Genomic DNA, 22,196 nt, shown 5'->3' with positions numbered 1-22,196 from the left:
GGTTTTGCACTCTTGATGTTTTAGAGTTTCACCGTCATTGCTGTCTATTTTTTTCTGCATTGTGGCAGATTTGTAGATTGTACACACAAAAATTCTCTGACTTTTGTCGATTTCCCATTCATTTCCTATGGTCGGTCATTTTTGACCGAAGACCACAAGTGTGACTATTATTTTTAGCCTGTTCAAATCATGCCCTATTTTTTTTTTGTGTTCACATTCCAAATGCCATAAAAGTCACCAAGTTTTGTACCATTCTGATGAAGTGTTTTTTAAAAATTCAAAACAGATTTTTTTTGGTCAAAAATGACTGAAGAGTACCAGAGAGTTAAATCATAAATATGAAACTTTGATCACCATTCTGAAAAAATGTTCTGAAAACAAGGGCACAGATAAATAATACTCAAAAATCCCCTTGTAATTCACAAAACTTTATTCTTTATAACATAGTTTCAAGGCCAAATTACAAATAAATAAAGCTGTTTGCTTTAACCTGCTTGTTGTAAGACAGTAACCACTCACACAGAGGAGAAAATACCCCAAACCTGGTCAGTAACCAAGATTAAGCATATTTAAAAGAGATATTACATTTGTACATCTGCTAAATGCAACTAACTTTATGGATTTCTGACATAAAATTAATATTTACAGAGCGGTTAACAAGGAGAGAGAATTAATCCACCAAACATCCTCTTTGTGTGTCTGGAACGCTCAATAGGCTTTTGTAGAGCCATTTAACATCAAGGACTTTAAGAACGTAAAGTAGGATGCAGTTAAACACAGATGGCACTGATGGCGTAAGCGTCTAACAGGCGGATCAGTTTAGGTTAGCTGTTGCCAACGACGTGACTGACTGGTGAATAAACCTATCAGATTACAGTTCGGCTCGGAAAATGGGAAATAAGGTGGAGCTCTCTTGAGACTAACAGCTGATAGGCCAGATGTTTGTAGCTGGAACAAATGACATCACAGAATGTAAATGAAGCACAATCAAGGTGAGCAGTACAGCAGCTTTCAGAGGGGAATGAGTCACTCCCTGAATTCAAAGACAGAAATAAATTATCAAAAGTATAAATTCCTATGAACCACTTTTAATTTCCACTGTGTAAAAAAGGCAATCAACATCCTCCATCGAGCACAGGAAAGGCAGAGACGCATCTAGTTTAGGAACAACATTTGCCTTTAGTTCCTTTTAGGACAAACAAAAATGATAATAAAACAAAAACAAAGTACTTTCAGTAAAGAGCATCATGTTGTGACAGCAAAGCTGGAGTGTTTCTACAACCAAAGATTAATAAAAAAAAAATGTCTAAACGAATCAAGAAAACATAATAATAATAATAAAAAAAAATGTTCTGAACTTTTCATTTTGAAAATGTTAAGTGCTGAAAATCAACATTTTTCACATAAATAATGAATAAATGTACAGATTAAGAAACATTTGCCCTGTTTTTGCAAATGTCACATTTATCAATGTCCGCAGCACAATATGTTCTTATTCAGTTCTTATTTGTTTGGTTTACATTTCCTGAATCATGCAAAGTCAAATGCGAATCATAATGCATTAGTTGTTGAATGATGTAAGTGATCTGCACAGTCAGAAGCAGAATAAATGTGTCTCTTCCGTTACATCGAAGAGGCTGGAGACATTCATGCTCTTGGGGCCGGACTGTGCATACATAAGTCTATTTCACATTCAAACTCATACTTTACCTCTTTGTTGAAGTCACTAATCTTCTCCTACAATGACAATATCACAATATAATAAAAAAATGGCCATTTAAGAAACAAAAAGGTACCCGAACTACTCCACGCCAACACTTGTTCCCTTGCAAAACATCCATGCAACACAACGGCTGACATCATATGATCACATGACATATTTAGAAGGAAATACATTTAAAGGCTTTACAAATTCAGACAAAAGACAGAGTTCAAAGAAATATATGCTGTAAATATGGAGTCATACATCCCATGTGGTTCTTAGGCAAACCCTGCAGACGTGAGTAATGGAACGTGGGAGAATCTTTCAGATGCAGACCGGACGCCAACTCACTGACATAGAAATGCACAAAATTTGGAGCATGTCTCTGAAATTGGATTATTTATATAACAAAAAAACAAACAAAACAAAACAAAAACCTCTCTATTGCATCTGTACAAGCTTTGTGTAGTATTAGAGCACGTCTCTGGCTTAAGACTGCTCTCCGTAACAGCTTTGGTGCAGAATTACAACTGCTTTTGTTACATCAGAACAGATGTCTGGTTTATTACTGGTCTCTCTTGGTCTGGATTGTAAGGTTGGTCTTTTCTGGTTTCTTTCTAGGTACACAGTCCTCAGTGTGCACTAGCACCAGAAACGCAGCGTTCATTTCACATGCAGGGCAACAGTAAAAGCCTTTGGATACAGGTAAACAACAGAAGCCGAAGTTCAAAGTAACAAAATGTCAAGTAAAAACACCAAAGTTCCAGAAAAAGTAACATTGTAACAGATACAGTTAGAGAAGCATTCCATACATATCCAAGCATTCCAAATCTTGCAGCGGTTTCAGATCAAAACGTGTCTGAATGAAATTAACAAAGAAATAAGCAACAAAAAATACATCCAAATTACAGAATCTTTCCCTGCATAGACTCTCGATGAGAATTCAGTGACCACTTCGCGGTAGGTTGGAATCAAGCGCATCTGCCTGCAGAACAATTTGAGGGCAGGGTGAGGGGGCGTGTCTATCACAAAGAGCCAATGAGAGAGAAGCAAAAGGACTGGGTGGGGTCCAAAAGTCTCACAGTCTGTATGTTGTGTCATGTGTCTTTCAGAAGTCGCTTTTGTATATCATCTGAGAGAAGTGTGTTATTTAGTACCTGCTACAGCAGGTGGCGTTTGCTGTCGCTCCGTTCCCTCTCGATAAACCATCACTGAACGCAAATTCAAGTGTGTCCCTGTTCTGATCACAGAGCATCACAGGGAGCAGGAAAGCAGAGGATTGTGGGTTGTATTTTTGTATATAGGCATTGTGGTATATGGTGCGTCCTAAACCCCCCCCCCCCATCACATCACATCACATCACATCACACCGCCTGGCTTCATTCACTTGCCACCATACATCCTCTCGATATCATCCTGATAGTGCGTTTTTAGCTCCTTGCGTTTGAGTTTGAAGGCGTCGGTAACCAGGCCTGTCTCGGGCGTCCAGGGTTCGGCGCTCAGACGGATTTTCTTTGGGATCTCAAAGCGCTCCAGTTTACCTGTCAAACAGAACAGATTTTATTTCACATGATGTTGGAAAGCTATAGCTATATATGTATACAGCAAGAAGCTTAAAACAATTAGGTAAAATGCTGTGCATGGGCTTTTGCCAAAGGTTTTGAGTGACATTTTAAGTGAATTAATTTTTATTGGAATTGGGCCAGTGAAATAAACTGCCTAAACAAGCAACATGCCAATTCATAAAAATGAGTTAGATTTCCCAACAATACCTTAGGCAGCATTGAGAGGAACCAAGACTGCATTTATTTGATTAAAAATACAGTAATATTGAGAAATAACTGTTTTCTGTTGTGATATATTTTAAAGTGTCATTTTTCCTAGATGCAAAGCTGAATTTTCAGCATCATTAAACCAGTCTTCAGTGTCACATGATCCTTCAGAAATCACTCTAATATGCTGCTCGGGAAATATTTGTTATTATCAATTTTGATGTAACCTTTGATCAATTCAATGCATTCTTACCAAGTTAAAGTATTAATTTCTTTAAAAAAATATATGGTTATTCTAAGATTTATATTGTAAGTTGTATTATGAAAATGGCAAGTTAACCTACAGAATGTTTACTTTTTACTAAGAAAAAGACGCAAAACCATGATACAGTAAACATGTTTGGCAATGGCATTGCAATTCAGAAATCTTCCTGTCAATCCAATTCAGCATCCATATAAGCTGTGGCCAGTTCAATTCAAATTCCGGCTCATAAAAATAAAAATAAAAAAATAAAAAAAATGGAGACAAGTGTTTGCCCTCTGTTGACAGACCTGTTACAGCCGCGTCTGTGATGATACGTAGAACCTCTTTTTCCATCTCTGCATGGTTGCAGAGCTCTTCCCATGATCCTCTAATGCCCTTCTGCTCAGCAAGGACGGTTAACTGCTTCTGATTGGGCACCACGAACCCAATCACAAAAGACTCATCACTGTATAAAGAGATGGAAAGATTTATACATCTCAGCTAAAACACTATACAGCATTTATGAATGCATGTTTCTTATGTACACTCACCTGTTGGCATAAGCGCAGATGTTGTCAATGAGTGAGCAGTTTTTGAGCACAGCCTCCACTTTGCCCAAAGAAACATATTCACCAGCTTGCAACTTCACCAGGTCCTTCTTACGATCTGCAGTACACACACATGCCACAACCAGTTAGAGGAACCTACACAGAAATGACTATGATAACACTTAAAGGGATAGTTCACCCAAAAATGAAAATTCTGCCATCATTTACTCACCAACAAATAGTTCCAAACCTGTATGTAATAACTGACGGTAGGGCTGCACAATTATGACAAAAATCATATTTGTCGATTATTCCCTTGAAATTGTAATTGCAATTACTAATTACGATTTTCACAATTTACATTGAATGATGTTTATACCATTGTTTGATGCAACTGCATGCCGTATTTTTATATGAAAATAAGCTGAAAACACTAATTGAAAAACCTTTAGTGCTTTTCTCAAATATACATCGGATTGGTTTCTTCTTTAAATTATAAAAAAAGTAAAAATATGAATGGTATTATAATGTTATACTAAAACTAAAACAATGGAAAAACCCTTAAGGCTGATTTATGCTTCTGCGCACAAGTATAAATGAAAACCGACGCACATCCTGCGGCGTAGAGGCTACGGCATATGTCCGATGCAGAAGTATAAATCAGCCTTTAAGATAACATGTAGAAAGAAAAAAACATATCTTAAGCATGCAGAATAACATAAGTGGACTTTGAACGATTGATTGCCACTTTGAACGATTACGTAATTGTGGGATCCATAATTGTAATTGCGATTAAAAATTCTATTAATTGTTTGGTAATTGATGGCAGCCATTGACTTCCATAGAATAGAAAAAAGTACTATGGAAGTCAATGGCTACCATCAACTTTTTAGTTACAGATATTCTTCAAAATATCTTCTTCTGTGTTCAACATAAAGAAACTCGTACAGGTTTGGAACAAGTGGAGGGGGAGTAAATGATTTGAATTGAAACGATGACAGAATTTTCATTTTTGGGTGAAAATAGCTCTGATATTTTGCGTATCTCTCCACACCGATAATCTTGAGGCAGCCATCATGGTGGAATTCTCCAATGTCTCCAGTGCAGAACCAGCGCTGGCCGTTTGCATCCACAAAGAAGTCCTCTCGGTTCTTCTGCTCGTTTTTATAGTAACCCATGGTGACATTGGGACCACCAATCAGAATCTCTCCTCGTGGGTTTGGTTTGTCTGTGCTGAAATAACCACCTATGGCAAAAAAAAAAAGAGAAAAATATTTAAATGGACATTATTTTATAATATTTAAATTCTCATCATACTTTAATTATGGTAAAGAAAAACCAATAGCAGCCAATCAACTTCATCATAAGGGATGACAGTAAAAAAGCTGAACTCACCTTCCTCCCAGTCCTTCAGCATGAACTCTGAACACACCAGAGGAGCTCCAACACGTCCAGTGCTGTAATCAGAAACTAGACAAACATACACAGTGTATTAGCACACTTATGTAATCTTACATATTTATTTATTCAGAAGCATTAATTTAATGCCTATACTATTATTACTGCAGTAGTCACATGCATATTAACCCAGGTTTTATTCGAGACCTCTCACCACTAATTTTAAATATATTAATCCAAAGATTCCCATACCTGCTGACCCATAAATTTCCATTATTTTCCCTAGTCTGTTTTTGTGATTGCAGGATAAGGATTTTAAAAATTATTTAAAAAAGACTGCACTCAAAAAGCAATTTCTAGCCGATGAAATATTTCAGAGCAGAACATGATGTAATAATGTCTATGATTTCTCCTAATATCAGGTTTTCCACTGTAACCAGCTTTTAATTTTATCGAATTATTTTAATACTAGAATACAAACCCCTTAATTTAAAGTGCTGACTCACCTTTTAATTCTAGAAATTCCTGCACATTACTAGTCAAGACTTTGATTTTAGTAACATACTCTTCTTTTAGTCCCCATGAGTCCAGTGTTATTATATTTGTTTACTATTATAGTTTTTATTAATATCTTTAAGTGCCTTTTATTTTTTTATTTTCATTTTAGTTTAAGTTTTAGTATCTGTTATTTTCTTTTGTCTTAAGTAGTTTTTTAATATTTCTATTTCGCCTTTTCTTTTCACCTTTAGTAATATTACTAATTAATTATATTAATTCCTTTTAATTTTTTCAGCCTTATTTCAATAACTGCATAGCTACATTTTCAACAGCCATCACTCCAGTCGTCAGTGTCATATGATCCTTCAGAAATCACTCTTGCTGAAAGTGATTGTGCTGCTTAATATTTTTTTTTCCAAAAAATTCAACAAAACAGATACACCTTTAAACACCGGTGTACATTACCATTAAGTCAGGGTCATGGATAAATTAACTTGGACATGCTAATTGATTATTCAGACATAAAATGAAGCACTGCTAATAAAGCAATGGAGATTCATGGAGATGAGCTATTTAACAACTAAAAATCCATGATATTTGTTTTATTTTAGAATAAAACTGCTGATCCTAGATTCACTCCTAACTGCCTGAACCTGGCTCAGTGAATCTCATGCCTACACTCGCTGATGGTCCCGGCTCCGCAGGTCTCGGTGAGGCCGTAGCCCTGTCCCACAGGACAGCAGAAGCAGATGTTCATAAAACGCTGAGTAGCTGCAGATAAAGGAGCTCCGCCAGACAACAGCATACGCGTGTTACCTCCCAGCAACGAGCGAACCTTTCTGAACACAAGCCTGCAGAACAAGAGAAAACAGAACTGCTTCTAAACAAACCCAGCGAGTTTTAGATGAAATAATTTCACTATAAGCAGCATTCATTTTATACCTGTCACAGAGCGGCGTGCTGTATCCTTTGGAAAGCTGCTCCATCTTGTAGTTGTATGCCAGAACAAAGAGAGTTTTCTGCACACTGCTCATCTCTTCAACTTTAGTCATCACATTCTTATAGATACGGTCCATAATCTCCTACACACAGAGAAATAATTAACATCTCTATCAACCTTAACAGCTGTGTGTTTTTGGGAACTTGAGGTTTCTTACAGGTACGGCTGCCATCAGTGTTGGTCTGAGCACACTGGTGTCTCCTTTACTGCCCTTTTTGATTTTAGATGACTGTGGGGAAAGGACAACATTTTTCAAAAAAGCAGAAATGTTTCTTCAAGATGCAGGGATGTGTTATGATTGTCTGCAGTTGTGATGCAAATGCTTTGGCAATCTGAAGTATTCTGAGATTGTAAAAAAGCTTGACATGGTGATGAGGGCACAATAGCATGACTCATGTGTGAGTGTGTGCATTCGTACCTGGTCAGAAAGAGTCTGAGGTGATGAATATCCAATCCGGCAGCCGTGTGACACACTCACCAGTTCAGCGCTGAGCTCCAGGACATGAGCAAGTGGCAGGTAGCCAATGTAGGTGTCATTCTCACTGCCACAATAAACAGAAAGTGTGTTAACAGAAAATATTTTACCATCATCTAAACATACATTTCAGACGATTTGGCAGGCCAGTGTTCAGTCACACAGACAAAGAAAACAAAATGTTGAGGATAGCACAAGCACAGCTTTAAAAAAAGTGTTTCTAACAGCAATGTCAAGTGTCACATTTTGGAACAATAAACAAGACATTTCATTATAATTTATTTTTATAAGTCATTAAGAAAACTTACATGAAGTTTTCAGTAATACATTCCAGTATGAATAATTTTGGTCCGTTCAACATTTCATGAGATTTTAAAGATTTAAATGAACAGTAGCAATCTAAAGTTTGGCAATGTTGTTTATGTTGCCAAGGCTGCATTTATTTAAACCGTAAAAACAATAATATTCTGAAATATTATTACAATTTAAAATAACTGTTTTTTTTTTTTTTTATATATTGTAAAATGTAATTTATTACTGTGATGAAAAGCTAAATTTACAGCATGTCCGGTCTTCAGTGTAACATGATCCTTCAGAAATCATTCTGATATACTGCTTTGCTGCTCAAGAAATGTTGAAATCATGTTGAAAATAGTTGCGCAACTTAATAGTTTTGTAATTTCTTTTAAAAAACAAACAGGTTTGCTTCCTAAGTAACTTATTTATGATGATCAATTAATCATATTGCCATGACCAGCTTTCTGCTTTTAAACCTGTATTAGTAGGACATGCTTGTTCTTTATTCAGACATAAAATGAAGTACTGCCGATAGAACAATAGAGATTAATGGAGATTAGCTATTTAACTAAAAATCAATGGATAGACATAAAATGCTGGAAAATATAAAAACAGAGAGACAGAGCGATGAATGCAAACAGTAGCTAGGTTTCCACTCAAAGTTGCCAATTTAACTTATGCGCAAAATTGGAATATCTCATAAAACATTTGCGAATCCAACGAGTCAAAGAGAACAAAGTTGTCACTTCATGATAAACTGGCACTAAATATCACTAATAAAAGCAGGAGAAGCTACTGAATATAATAATTTTCATTTAGCCTATAATAACACAATAAATGCGGCCATTGCTTTCGAAGGTGGACGCCTGCAGTTTGTGAACGCAATCGTGTAAGACAGCTCTCGGAGGCAATTATACAAAAATACTTTGAAGACAGACTTTGCTCAGGTATTTAAGAATGATCATAACATTTCAGATGCTATGGAACGAGATCGGACCACTGGTTAATCAGGTTACGTCATCCCATATCGCAAAGTCACATGACTTTTTTGATGCACAGAGGAATTTTTTTGCAAAATGGGTTTCAATCTCCCATTTTTCGCACAAGTCAAAAACCACCTCATGTGAGCGTACATATTTTTTTTTTGCGAATTTTCCCCGAAATTTGGTGCTTCCATCACTTGTTTCTGATGCAATGCTTCAAAATGTGCAAAAAAACAGGGTGAAGGAAACAGCTGGTGAGACATGAGCGTGTGTCAGAGAAACTCACTTCAGGTTAGGAATGCGTTCAGCCATGCCGGTGATGCCAGCGATGATGTTGCTATGGGAGATCATGACTCCTTTAGGAATGCCTGTAGAGCCGCTGGTGTACATGATCACTGCGATATCAGACGGGACAGGCTGCCTGCGGGACATTATTACTGCACACAGAGAAACACACATTCACATTGCTTCATTAGAGGCAGGCGCCCATGTCGTTGGGGCATTCCAGACAGAAGTGCTCTAAACAAACTTTTTTAATGGAAACTTGCAGCCAAGATTGTTTTGCACTGCATGAACCTCTCAGTCAAAAACAAGTCATAAATCTGCCTAATGTAAATGAAGCCACTGGCACCCGTAAAATCATCTGTCATCTTTATCAAATTTTAAAAGCTTAAAAGTTACAAGCTTTTTGTTTAAAACATATTTGTTAAAATGAATAAATATAAATTAATAATTAACAGTTTTAGTAAATTAATATAGTCAAATACACATTTATTTATATTAATATATGTTCAGCAAAGCTGTATTTATTTGATAAAAAATACAGTAAAAACAGCAATTTTGTAAAATATTATTACAATTTAAATGTAAGCAAATAAAAATTTTCACGTCACATGACCCGTCAGAAATCATTCTAATATTCTGATATATATTCTTTTTTTTTTTTTGTAAGGCAAAATTTGAAGTTAGGTATAATTGATGCTCATGTGCATCATCACATGCGGCTTGGACAGCTGGAAATATGATGTTAAAGTGAGAATTAAGGCTGGTTCACACGGCAGGATAATTAGGCCGATTTTAGCCCCGATTCACCCCTTCCGACAATCTTAGGATGCTCCGATTATCGTAAAATAATCTGATCAAATATTCCTGCCATGTGTGGTGTGTTAAGACTGCTCTCCTCTGCTCGGAAGGACGCCAGGACCGCTCCGATCTCAAATCGGGGATATCCAACATGTTGGATTTATTTGGCCCGATTTCTTCTCGTGTGTGGTGTCCCCCGAGAACAAACGATCACGCAGCCTGTGGACTGTGGCGTGTAGCCAATCAGAAAGCGAGAGGGTGACGAGGCGGTGAGGTAGTACCGGGAAAACAAAATCAAAACAGCCGGCGGCATGGCACACCAGAAAGTCCGGTAACGATACTTATTGTGTGGTTGACGGACTGTTTATCAGTTTGGACCAGTACAGCGTGAACCGATCGTGATCATGCGACGCTGTTACTACACAGCGCTAATGAGATCCAGTAAATAAAGCATTTGAATTCGCCACAGAAGTAATAACATCGCTGCGAGATCTAGAGAGAAACATTCACATTTCTCCGTTATTCACGGATCAAACAGCGCGTGGAAACCAGGAATGAATGAACTAAACTTATCCAGTGTCTACAGATCAGCAACATTCGTCCGCCATGATTGTTTACTCTGAAGTCACGTTTGATCTCGAGGGATTTTGCGAGATTTCCCGTCTGACATGGGAATCCTCGGGAGTCAAATCGGTTCGTGTGTGATGTGTTTGATTTTGCCGTGTGGCTGCACACCACACACTGTACGACCAAAAACTGTTAGACCCGTGATTTTTTATCGCCGTGTGTGGGGTCTCTCAGGTTTGGAAAATCGGCCGACAATTTTAAAATCGTCCCGTGTGAACCAGGCCTTACTGTTATTTTTGATTCCTACACCCTTCAACCCTCCAATGCTCCCACTGTAAAGGGTGAAGTCTTCCAGGAGAATGAGGCATAGACATGACCATTTCATTTGAAATCAGATGCACCAAGGATCATTCATCCTGCTCGGTTTCATTTGTGTGAGCGTTAGACATGCAACACATAAAACTGCCCCAGGGAAATGTCTGAACCTTTTCTTTCTCTAAACCTGCTCTAATAATGATAACATATCCCTGTCTTATCTCAACACTTGCTCTTATCTGACACAAAGGCTAAGTGCGCGGGCTTTTAACACTGGTCCACATGCCCTCAGAAGCCTTCTTTTGATCTGACAGGAAGATCCCGCTGTCTTTCTTCCCTCAACAATCTGTGTTTTCAGCTCTTTCTGTCCTTATTATGTTAGTACACAACAAAAGATGCTCCTCAGTAAGCAAAGCCTACTGTTCCTGGGAACCTAAGTCTATGGTTGGACTGTTTAGTGTATACTATATACTTAAAGTAGTACGTGAAACCATATGCATCATGCAAATTTAATAGTATGCATAGAAAAATTTCAAACAAAGTAGAATGCTATTTGAGGCTTACAGTTTTCAGGTTTGGACCCTAGTTCCTGCACAGCAGCCATGTTGTGGACCATGATGCCTCTGGGGAGATCAGGCCAACTGGTGGGCTTCTTATCAACCAGTATAATGTGCTTCAGTCTGGGGACATCCATCAGAATGGCCTGATAGAGAGTGTGATTGAGAGCATGAGTGACAGCAGCTCTTGATAGCTGATGAGTGTGTCGTGTGTCTGATATATGGCCTGCGCCGTGTTTTCACCTTGAGGCGGCTCTGCAGCAGGTCTTTGCTGGTGATGATGTGTGTGACCTCAGTCTCATTTAGACCATGAGCTATAGCTGCTCCTCCCAGTGTAGAGTATAGAGTCACCACTGAGGCCAAGAGAAAGAAAAGCATTTAGATTTTGAGTTAGAACTGTGCCTTTAAGTATAGAAGAGTGAGAGAGAGAAAGAGGCAGAGACAACACACAAATCATTTCATACTTCTGCCAAAACTTCACTAATGAACGTAAAGTCTGAATATGCAGTAAGAGAGTATTTTTATAATAAATAACAGTATAATAACAATAAATTTTATCCTATTATTTACACGATTAAATTAGATCAATACAGATTTATATTACTATTTCAATTAAATTGTAGTATAAAATATAAGCTAAATATTATTTAATAGCAATCATTATAATTTTAATTTAAATAAAAAAATACCATTTCAATTAAACAGTACTGTAAATTAAATTTTATAATAACATTTATATTTTAATAATAGTATAATATTTATTAATAGTACTTAATAATAATAATAATCTGTATGTGTAAGAGTATTCATTCAATATAATAATAATAATAATAATAATAAAAATAATACACTTATTTTATTTTGTTTTTTAAAACCTAAACAAATTGTACTGTTAAATAAAAAGCTGAGTATTTAATAACATCAGAAATATTTTTTAATTTAAATAATAAAATACCATTTCAATTAAACAGTATTGTAAAATAAATGTTATATTGACATTTATATTTTAATAATAGTATTATATATTTATTAAAAGTACTTAATAATAATCTGTATATGTAAGAGAGTATTCATTCAATATAATAATAATAATAATAATAAATTATTATTTTATTTTGATACTATTTACATGTTAAAACCTAAGCAAATTGTACTGTTAAATAAAAAGCTGAGTATTTAATAACATCAGCAATGAATTATTCATATAGTATCATTATATATAATTTCAATTAAAAAAAACATTCATAAATGTATTGCTATTTCATTAAAACTGTACTGTGAAATAAAAAGTAGAGTATTTCATAATAATAATAATAATAATAAAGTCTGAATATTTATAGTAAGAGAGTATTCATTAATAAGTGACGTGACATACACCCAAGTATGGTGACCCATACTCAGAATTGGTGCTCTGCATTTAACCCATCCAAAGTGCACACACACAGCAGTGAACACACACCCGGAGCAGTGGGTAGCCATCTATGCTGCGGCGCCTGGGGAGCAGTTGGGGGTTCGGTGCCATTAGGCCACGACTTCCCCCTTTTATGTGACTATACAATAATATTAATAATTTATTATAATTATTATTTTTATTTTATTATTCTCTCAAATGTACAAAAAAAAAAACCTAACCCTACAAATGCATTTTCACTAAGGTAATTCACAAAAATTACTGTCCACGCCTTTTCAGTGCTAATTCTTCACTGCGTGTCTTTAGTAAATACTGACAGTAGTTTTTTAACGCCAAATGAGGGTTTGCGCTGGAGCACGTTGATAGTAAATCTGACCCATAGTATAGCTATAGAATAGACAACATGTGAAATGTGATGAAACCAAAGACTTTGTGAATCAAATTTCCTGCAGCATGCATGTGTGCTTGAATGGTGAAAAACAGTTCTGATTTCAGTGTGATGCTGTCATTCTTCTAGTACTACAGCAGTGCTGCTATTTTTGGCCTGATATTCTCTTCTAGTCAGCATAGAGCAGCATACAGTACTCTGTGTGTGTGTGTGTGACTCAATTGCTCACAGGGGAAGTTGTACATGAAGCAAGCCTGCGCCGCTATGATCCATTCTGCACGAGTCTCGCAGAAAATGGCAATGTTACAAAGAGGTTTCTGACCCAGTGAAGCCAGCCCGCTACCAAACCTCTGAGACAGATGGAAAGTGTCTTCATACGACAGCCAGTTATAATCGCCCAGAATCACCTAGAGAGGAAGACAGAGGAGTCAGAGATGCATTGAATGAAAATTCCCAGCAGCTTTCACAGCAGATTGTGACTTCTTTTCAGTTTCATGTAAACAGTTCTGGACAACAACAGGCCAGGGATAAAAACAGTTTACAGAGAGAGACGGCCACGGAACATCTTCCTCTGGAGTTCAAGAGAATTTGTGAGCGAGTTCTCTTGGGATCTGACCCCTTAACCATAGAAAGACTCTACATATACTTGAATATTGTGTAAGAATGGGGTATAAAAAAAAGGTCTTCGTACACACAAAATCTGTTTTTAAGGCTTACACTACTTTTCAAAGGTCTAATTAAAAAAGTAAAAAATAAATTAATACTTTTATTCATTAAGGATGGATTACTTTGTTTAAAAGTGACAGAAAATAAATTTATAATAAAAAAAAGATTTAGATTTTTAATAAACGCTGTTCTTTCAAACCTTTTAATTATTCTAGAATCCTGAAAAAATAAAAATCATCACATTTTCCACAAAAATTAAGCAGCACAACCATTTCCAACATTGATAAGAAATATTTCTTGAGCAGCAAATCAGCATATTAGTATGATTTCCAAAGAATTATGTGACATTGAAGACTGAGGTAATGATGCTGAAGATTCAGCTTTGCATCACAAGAATAAATGATATATATTAATATATTAAAATGGAAAAGTTACTTTAAATTCATTATTATTGATTTTACAGTATTTTTGATCAAAATAAATAAATAAATAAATTAATTCAAATACATTTGGGGCGTGTTTTGGACTAAACGTCTTATGCGCCTTATCAAAAATGCCATGACATACCTGAGCAAATGCAAATTGTTAAATTTTCTGTCCTCTGTTTCCACAATGACAGCTTGTTATTTTGTCATTTAAGAAGAAAGTCTCTTGACATAATATGGCAACTAAAGTGGATATACTGCCATTTGAATATGCTGATTAGATCAATTAACAGAATCACCTGCAGTGTGAACAAAGATCCAAAGCCCTTGAGAGTCGATGTGTGTGTCTCACCTTCTTAAAGACCTTGCCGTTAGGCTGTATCTCATCTTCCTCGCTCAGCACCTCTCTAGTGCCGAGGCAGTCTCTTTGAGGGAAATGTACTACAGCGTATTCAAACACTTTATCCAAAGTATCCACACCCTCATGCAGCAGGGACACCAGCTTCAGCTGGTTGCTCACGGCCCGGTACGGCCCTGCCGGATTCCCGCTTACCTGACAGGACAGGAGATCAGAATGAGGTCATGGGGAAAGATCTGGACATGTACGACAAGCACGGGGTAAAAAAATGTTCCAGGGAATACTATTACAAGAAAATGCAAACCCACTTGTGGCCTGGTTTATCATATTTGTAACCAGCAATTTCATAAAGTGACGCTGATCAGTAATGAAAGGGACTCAAATCCCTCCATTAATCTAAAATAATCTGCGATAATCTCAGTTGAATTATTATCTTTTGAATGTATTATGTGTTGAGGTACACTACTATTCAAAAGTTTGGGCTCAGTAAGTTTTTATTTCTCTCCAATTAAAATATTACTTATATATTTAGCAATGGTGCATTTAATTGAAAAGTTTCAGCAATGACATTTACGTTACAAAACATTTTGTACTATTCTTTTGAATTTTATTATAAAAAAAAAAATGTCTCATGATTTCCACAAAAACCATTAAGCAGCACACCTGGTTTCAGCATTGATAATAATAAGAAATGTTTCTTGAGTAGCAAATCAGCATCATGTGACACTGAAGACTGGAGTAATGATGCTGAACATTCAGCTTTGCATCACAGGAATTAATTACACCTTTAAAACCTATTACAATAGAAAACAGTTACTTATAATTAAGTGCTGTCAAACGATTAATCACATCCAAAATAAGAGTTTTTGTTTACATAATATATGGTGTACATTTGTTATGTATATATAAATACATACACACACACACACACACACACACACACAATAGATATTTTGAAAATATTTAGGCTACATGTATATATTTACATTCATATAATTTATTACATGTAAATATATTTAATTTATAAACAACACATTTTTCTTAGATATTTACATGAATTTGTGTGTTTGTGTGTATTCATATATACATAATAAATATACACAGCACACATATATTATGTAAACAAAAACTTTTCTTTTTGGATGCGATTAATCGTGATTAATCGTTTGACTACATTATTCTAAATTGTAAAAATCTTCAATATTTATTTATTTTTGATCCAATAAATGCAGTCTTGCTGAGGATAAGATACTTATTTCAAAAACGTCATGCCCAGTTTTTGAATGATTGTGCAGAATGAATCCCACTGTTGTACTCACGGAGCGCGCTTTGACACGTTTAGCACGAGCCTGGCTCCCGCTGGCTCCAGAGAGCAGGTACCAGGGCAGGAACGTGATGACGGAATAAACCCAGATGACTGATCGAAAGACCTGCAGCAGGAGAGGAGACATGTCCTCCTTCAACTTCATCCTGAGAGAGAGCAGAGGAAGAGACAAAAAGATAAAAAAACCACACAAGCTTTAGCTGTGATTTTTGTCCTTTACTCACTTTGCGTGGTTCTTTACTTTCCTCCAAGTATGCGATAGTATTCCTCTTATTCTTTAGGTCTTACTGAGTTCTTCTGCGTTCTTGAAGTGCTTTGAAGTTATTTATGGCACTAGTTGGGCTTTCTACTGCCTACTGTCAAACCTGCTGGCTAAGTGAGCAACTTCCTGTTCCATTTCCTTTTCCTACTCCAGTTTCCTTCTCTGACAGGGTGCAAAGCCTCCTGGGAAAAAGGATGAGCTTTCCCTGTGGAGAAATATAACAAGCAAAGGGTCTTTTGTCAATGTCACGACTCAAAATTTGTTCACCTGTAGAATACTTTGAGATGCATCTATGAAATGGCTCTTTCAGTCTTAGAGCAACACCAGTTCACTTTTTATCCACCCTGGTTCTGGAAGTATTTTTTCCCATAAGTATATGTATATATCCAGTATATTTAGGTAGATTCAAAGCATAGGAAAACTGACTATATTATGCCATTCACAGTGCATCATGAGAGTGAGCAGGCACTAAAGAGTTATTTTGGTGTGATTTGCTCTTTTCGGTTTCCTCATTGGTGGAATGCCTTTGCAGAATCATGGGTAATGTAGTTTTATTTTTTACAGTAATTTGTTGTTGAAATAATACAGGCTGGTAGGTTTCAGAACTGATGCTATCTGGACTCAAACTTAGGCTACTCGTATTAGCATGCTTGATAACCAGTATGTCATGGCTCATTGTACGGCTGGCAGACAGTGAACGCCATGAGCTCAGATGACAAACAAGACAGGCTTTGTGGCTCTGGAAGGATGAAGCTCACACTAAAACAGTGTTCTGTTTGAGAGGAGGATGCGTTTATGAATGCATGTGTGTGCTGAGGGGACGAGCATATCCAGAACATGAAATACAAACCGAGATATTTGGCCAATTGCGGAAATCCCAAAATAAAGATCGACCTGATAAACCAGCAACCTATATGATAGAACAAACAGTGTTGAACTTAAAAATTACATTCGAAATAGGTCAATAATTCCCAAGCGTAAAAAAAACCCTAAAACCCTCCATGAAGATGCATGTTTTACAGCCAGAGATAAACAACACTCCTGTACAACAGAAAACAATAAAGGAAAAACCCCATTTTCCCATTTTCTTGCTGAGAAAAATACAAGCTGCGGACTTTTTTGGGGGGGTTTGGTACTTCAGTGCCAGGTCAAAAAGACAGCCCAGGAAAGAGATGTTTTCAGATATCTCGTGGACTCCATCACAACAGTGGCTCAAGCAGGGTGGCCTATAAAATGCCAATATATGATATGTAATACAATTTAATGATAACAAATGAGACTCTGAAATGATTACTAAAAATATTTTACAGAATTTACAGAACATTTACTCAAGATTCCCCAAAGACGTATTTGAAAAATGTATACAAAAGATATTTTGAAGAATGTTGTGAACCTACATTGGAGCCCACTGACTTCCATTGTATGGACAAAAAAAAGCACTGAGATGTTTCTCAAATTGTCTTTTTATGTCCTACAGAAGAAAAGTCATGAGTAAATTACTTTTAGGTGAACTATCTCTGTAAGACCCTTACTGAAATTCCAATATTGCAACATGAACTTCATTCAAATAGACTTCTTGAACCACTTGTGGATAGTGGATTGCAAGCAGAATGCTGCTGTGATAAACATCATATGGTCAAGCTGTGTGAGAGGGTTGAGAATGGAGCAGCAATAACAGATAGCACTTTCCCTAACATTACAAATGTCTTCTTTATGGTCACTTTTGATTAATTTAAGGTGTCCTGGCTAAAAATAAAAGTATTCATTTCTTTAAAAACATTTTATTGACCCCAAATTTTTGAACAGCAGTGTTATGATATTACAAAATTATGATTTCAGTTGGAAATAAATCATAATATTTAAACACAACATCCTCACTATGACTTGTCAGACAATAGTTAAATTTATTTATTTACTCATTCACTTTTTAACACCATGCCAGCATCACGGCTATTTTCATGGCGATCTCAGAATACATTACACAAAGTATACAAATTAACAAAAGTTATAAAAGACAAACATTCTAAAATACATTCAGGTGATACATTTTTAAATAAGTCAATAGTTAAATATATTTGGGGGAACAATATTTCTAAACAAAATCCTTACTAGATGGAAAGGAAGTGACTGAAGAAGGTGTCCTGAACCTAAAATAGCAAATAGGGCTTCTAGCTGTCTAGTTGTTTATTATTATTATTATAATTGCTTACTATACTGGGAGGGATTTCATTTTGTCAGGTTGTGGCTTGCCACACCAGAAACATCTGGTGTAGACAGCATAAAAAAAAGGGTGGAAAATGGCCAATTCAGAGGTGAACCGTACGATATGGCCACTTTTTAAAAATACAGCGGTCCCAAAATGATTTGAACTGTGGACACTAAACCCAAAGAAAAATAACAGTGACCCCTTATACATGTGTAGAAATTCTAAACTGTATTTTTAAGCATCAAAATTTTTAGCTTAACGCCACATTTACAAATCAAAAATGCTGGATGGGCATAACCAGGTGCGCCAAACCACTTCTACCATTGAAATATGATTAACAAATGTGTAATCATCCTCTGTACATTCATGGTTTCAATCCATATCTCATAAACAACGCCCAATACTGATCACACGTGCATCTGAATGAAGCACAAGAGTTAGTTATTAGATGGTCATCTGAGAACCATCAGCTCAGTGTAGTGAAGATCTTCAGCTAAACTCGGGTATCAAATATCATCTCCCCTGAGCAACCTGATCCAAACTCACCTGCACTGCCACAACACTGACAGAACTGAGAGAAAGAGTATGTGTTGCTCAAGGGCACAATGCTGACAGATCACCTAATGTCTGTATCATTAATGCTTTAATGCTAACTAGTCATGCTTGCTTTATTCATAATCATGATTGAACGGGTGAAAAACAATCCCACTGACTTATACTGAAGGACCGAGAAACATCAACCAGCCAGAACATGCTAGAAACTGCACAGCAGAGTGCAAGTAACCTCTCTGAACACCTTAGCAAGTGAATAGCATCAGCCTGGTGACCCCTCAACACCTTAGCATTGTAATGGCAAGAACCAACATGGTTTATGTGTATACCAGAGTACACTGAAGGACAAATGTCACAAATCTTTAACATAGAGAGGAGGAACCGGTAAAGGGCTTTGGGTTGAGTAACCACCAACAGAGGCTTAAACTGAAAACAAAACGATTTTGGAAAATGTTCTCTTCCCTTTTCCTCTTGTGATCAAACTCCCCCGCACAAAAACACAGACAGCGGATGCAGAAGTGAGGGAACATGCTTCCAGACACACCTACCAGGATTTCTAATCATCTAATCATTCTTTATCCATAATCCCTATTATATACCACTAGATGAGGCTGGGTGTGATCGGACCTGTTCGGCTGGTCCATCACCTCGTGCTCAGAGTGTGAGAATAAAAGAAGACATTAATCATACACTCCATTGGCTGTACAGTATAAACCATCACTGTGTACTCTACAAACCAGAATAAAATCTTTGCGATCATGTTTGATGCATTTGTCCCTGCTTGTAATGTGTTTTTGAAATAATGTCATTAAATATGCCTCACAGCACTGATCGCTCTGTAAAAGATGGGGCATCTTGCACTTGACTATTTATAGCGTTAAAGGGATGGTTTACCCAAAATTTAAACCCTCTTGTCACTGCAAACCCTTAAGACTTTGATTAATATTCAATCATACAAATTATGAATTTTTAAATTCTTATATTTTCTCTAAAACCAGAAATATTATAAAGACACTGTAAAACAAATCTATAAAAACAAGCCTTTATCAGATGCGATGTGTGCTATGTATGTGTGTGTCGATCATCATTTAGATGTAGCCTAAATAAAAGCCTAAATTAAATCTGTTTATCATACAAGGCAACTGTATCTCTTTCCAAAACGGCTCGATTAATATGGATTTGCTTTATGGTGCCTATATATCCTCTTTGGATCTTTTAAAAATATCATAATTAGCCAAAGTCTTGTGAGTTCAAAACAACATGAGGATCAGTAAATGACAGAAAATTCATATTTGTGGATGAGCCATTTCTTTAACGGAATGATTGACCCAAATAAATGCCGTCATCATTCACTCTTCCACATCATTCATAAGCTTTTAACTGTGTTTTTGGGTAGTCATTACCCCTTTCAATTGTTGTGGCAATATCGTGGATTGTGAGCCATTATTAAGCACCAGTGTGTTCTGGACTTGATTAGAATATCAATAACCAGGAGAAGACAGTTAAACATGTTTACACGGAGTGAAATAAAGATTTCACGTACCTAACACAAGAATATATGGAGGCTACTCTTGAAGAAATAACGATTGGTGGGTTTATGATGGATATGCATATGATATGGATTAAAAATGTTAAATGTATGTTTTAATCCAGTGCTCCTGTTAACGTATATACGTAAGGGGAAGGGGGAAGTCGTGGCCTAATGGTAAGAGAGTTTGACTCCTAACCCTAAGGTTGTGGGTTCGAGTCTCAGGCCGGCAATACCACGACTGAGGTGCCCTTGAGCAAGGCACCGGACCCCCAACTGCTCCCCGGGTGCCGCAGCATAAATGGCTGCCCACTGACTTGGGTTTCACTTCAATTTCACACAAAACACATGATGCTCCTGCACTCTGAAATCATTAAATCCAGATCTTCACTGAATACCATTGGTCACCATACTTTCACTGCTGTATATCACACTTTCACTTTTAGTTTAGCACATTAAAGCCTCATTATAGAAAACCTTCTCAACTTCAAGTTCCAGTCAAGTCAAATCACTGCATTTGCAGATACTTATTCTTAGTGCTGGCCTTCAGCTGACAGCACATAATCCACCAGGATTATCTGAAAGCATGTCAAACCACTATCTTCCCAATCACCCACAACAAACTGCAGTCTCATGCCACCAGCACACTCATCTGTGACCTCGTTTAGGCAAAACATCTTCTTCATCACAAAATATGCTCGTCTGCCTTTAAATCACACAGAGAATCTAAGCTGATGGGTGTGAAATGTGTAAAATGTCATGCTTGTTGACGTGAAATTGTGTGAAAAAGATCAGTGTTTGTTAATGTGTTTAGAGTGCATGCAGGTGTATGAACATGGCTTGAAAGCAGCAAATAATTTATGTATGCATGTGAATTATCAGACAATTCGTTCCACTGTATGTCCACACATGTAGCGGAATGACAATAAAGCTCGACTTGACTTGACTTGATGTGTCATTGCAGGCTGGGAAGAGAAAAGGCCTCAGAGACGATCAGTATCAAGAGAAGAATGCGATGCCATCCATGTCCTACATTCCTCCGTTTGAGAGGAAACAGAGCATGCAAACCCTCTTCACACCCGAGTAACAACACGCGCGATGCTTTACTTTATGCACGCGAGTCTTTAATATGTAAATCAACGCTGCACCACACGAGCTGTACAGACAATAAACACTCACCTTATTCTTCCAAGCTGACGCCGCTGATCAGTCAGACTTGCAACATCTCATTTAAAATGGTCAGAATGTATTACAGAAGCGCTAGATGCGGCAAACAGAGAGCGATGATTGTTATTTTTTTTCTGAGTCGGTGTATATTGCGGTGGCTGACTCGCGCCGGTGTGAAGGATCATCTGGGGATCGTGTTAACTGGGGATGTGCGCGTGCATGTTGGCTATTTTACTTCCCATTCCAGCAGATTCGTCAAAAGCGACTGCAGCGCTGTAATGAGAAGACGTTGGTACATTCTTAATGTTCCTAATAAATGTTGATGCAATTATTACGCTGTGTTGTTTCCTCAATATCTGTTTTAATGCATGCGACACAGTTTAAGTGTCATTTTAACATGATTTCACGTGGTGACATGGTTCACAAACCACGCCCACGTTATCTTGGCACATTCACTTCCATGGAAAATG

At 36.9% G+C, this 22,196-nt stretch overlaps 1 protein-coding gene across 1 annotated transcript; it reads right to left on the bottom strand.

The window, feature by feature from the left end:
- Positions 1-412: 412 nt before the first annotated feature.
- LOC109108891 (long-chain-fatty-acid--CoA ligase 3-like) lies at positions 413-21,967 on the bottom strand. The gene is made up of 17 exons (XM_042718924.1): positions 21,739-21,967; positions 16,236-16,478; positions 16,007-16,157; positions 14,682-14,882; positions 13,468-13,645; positions 11,683-11,792; positions 11,447-11,585; positions 9,204-9,354; positions 7,581-7,704; positions 7,320-7,391; positions 7,105-7,244; positions 6,841-7,013; positions 5,662-5,736; positions 5,321-5,512; positions 4,270-4,384; positions 4,027-4,184; positions 413-3,243 (listed from the first exon to the last, which is right to left on the bottom strand). Exons 3-17 carry the CDS (start codon positions 16,154-16,156, stop codon positions 3,086-3,088), a joined length of 2,136 nt encoding a protein of 711 aa, XP_042574858.1. The 5' UTR covers position 16,157; positions 16,236-16,478; positions 21,739-21,967; the 3' UTR covers positions 413-3,085.
- Between the last annotated feature and the right edge of the window lie 229 nt (positions 21,968-22,196).

Source organism: Cyprinus carpio, chromosome B2, assembly GCF_018340385.1.
Source record: "Cyprinus carpio isolate SPL01 chromosome B2, ASM1834038v1, whole genome shotgun sequence".
Taxonomy (NCBI): Eukaryota; Metazoa; Chordata; class Actinopteri; order Cypriniformes; family Cyprinidae; genus Cyprinus; species Cyprinus carpio.
The sequence above is the reverse complement of the archived record's forward strand: the minus strand, read 5'-3'. Positions and strand labels throughout refer to the sequence as shown.

Coding starts and splice junctions, on each gene's coding strand:
- LOC109108891 (XM_042718924.1), bottom strand. CDS start 16,156: ATGAAGTTGAAGGAGGACATGTCTCCTCTCCTGCTGCAGGTCTTTCGA. Junction 11,586..11,682: donor TGCTGCAGAGCCGCCTCAAG/GTGAAAACACGG, acceptor ACTCTCTATCAG/GCCATTCTGATGGATGTCCC. Junction 7,392..7,580: donor CTCAGACTCTTTCTGACCAG/GTACGAATGCAC, acceptor CTTTCCCCACAG/TCATCTAAAATCAAAAAGGG.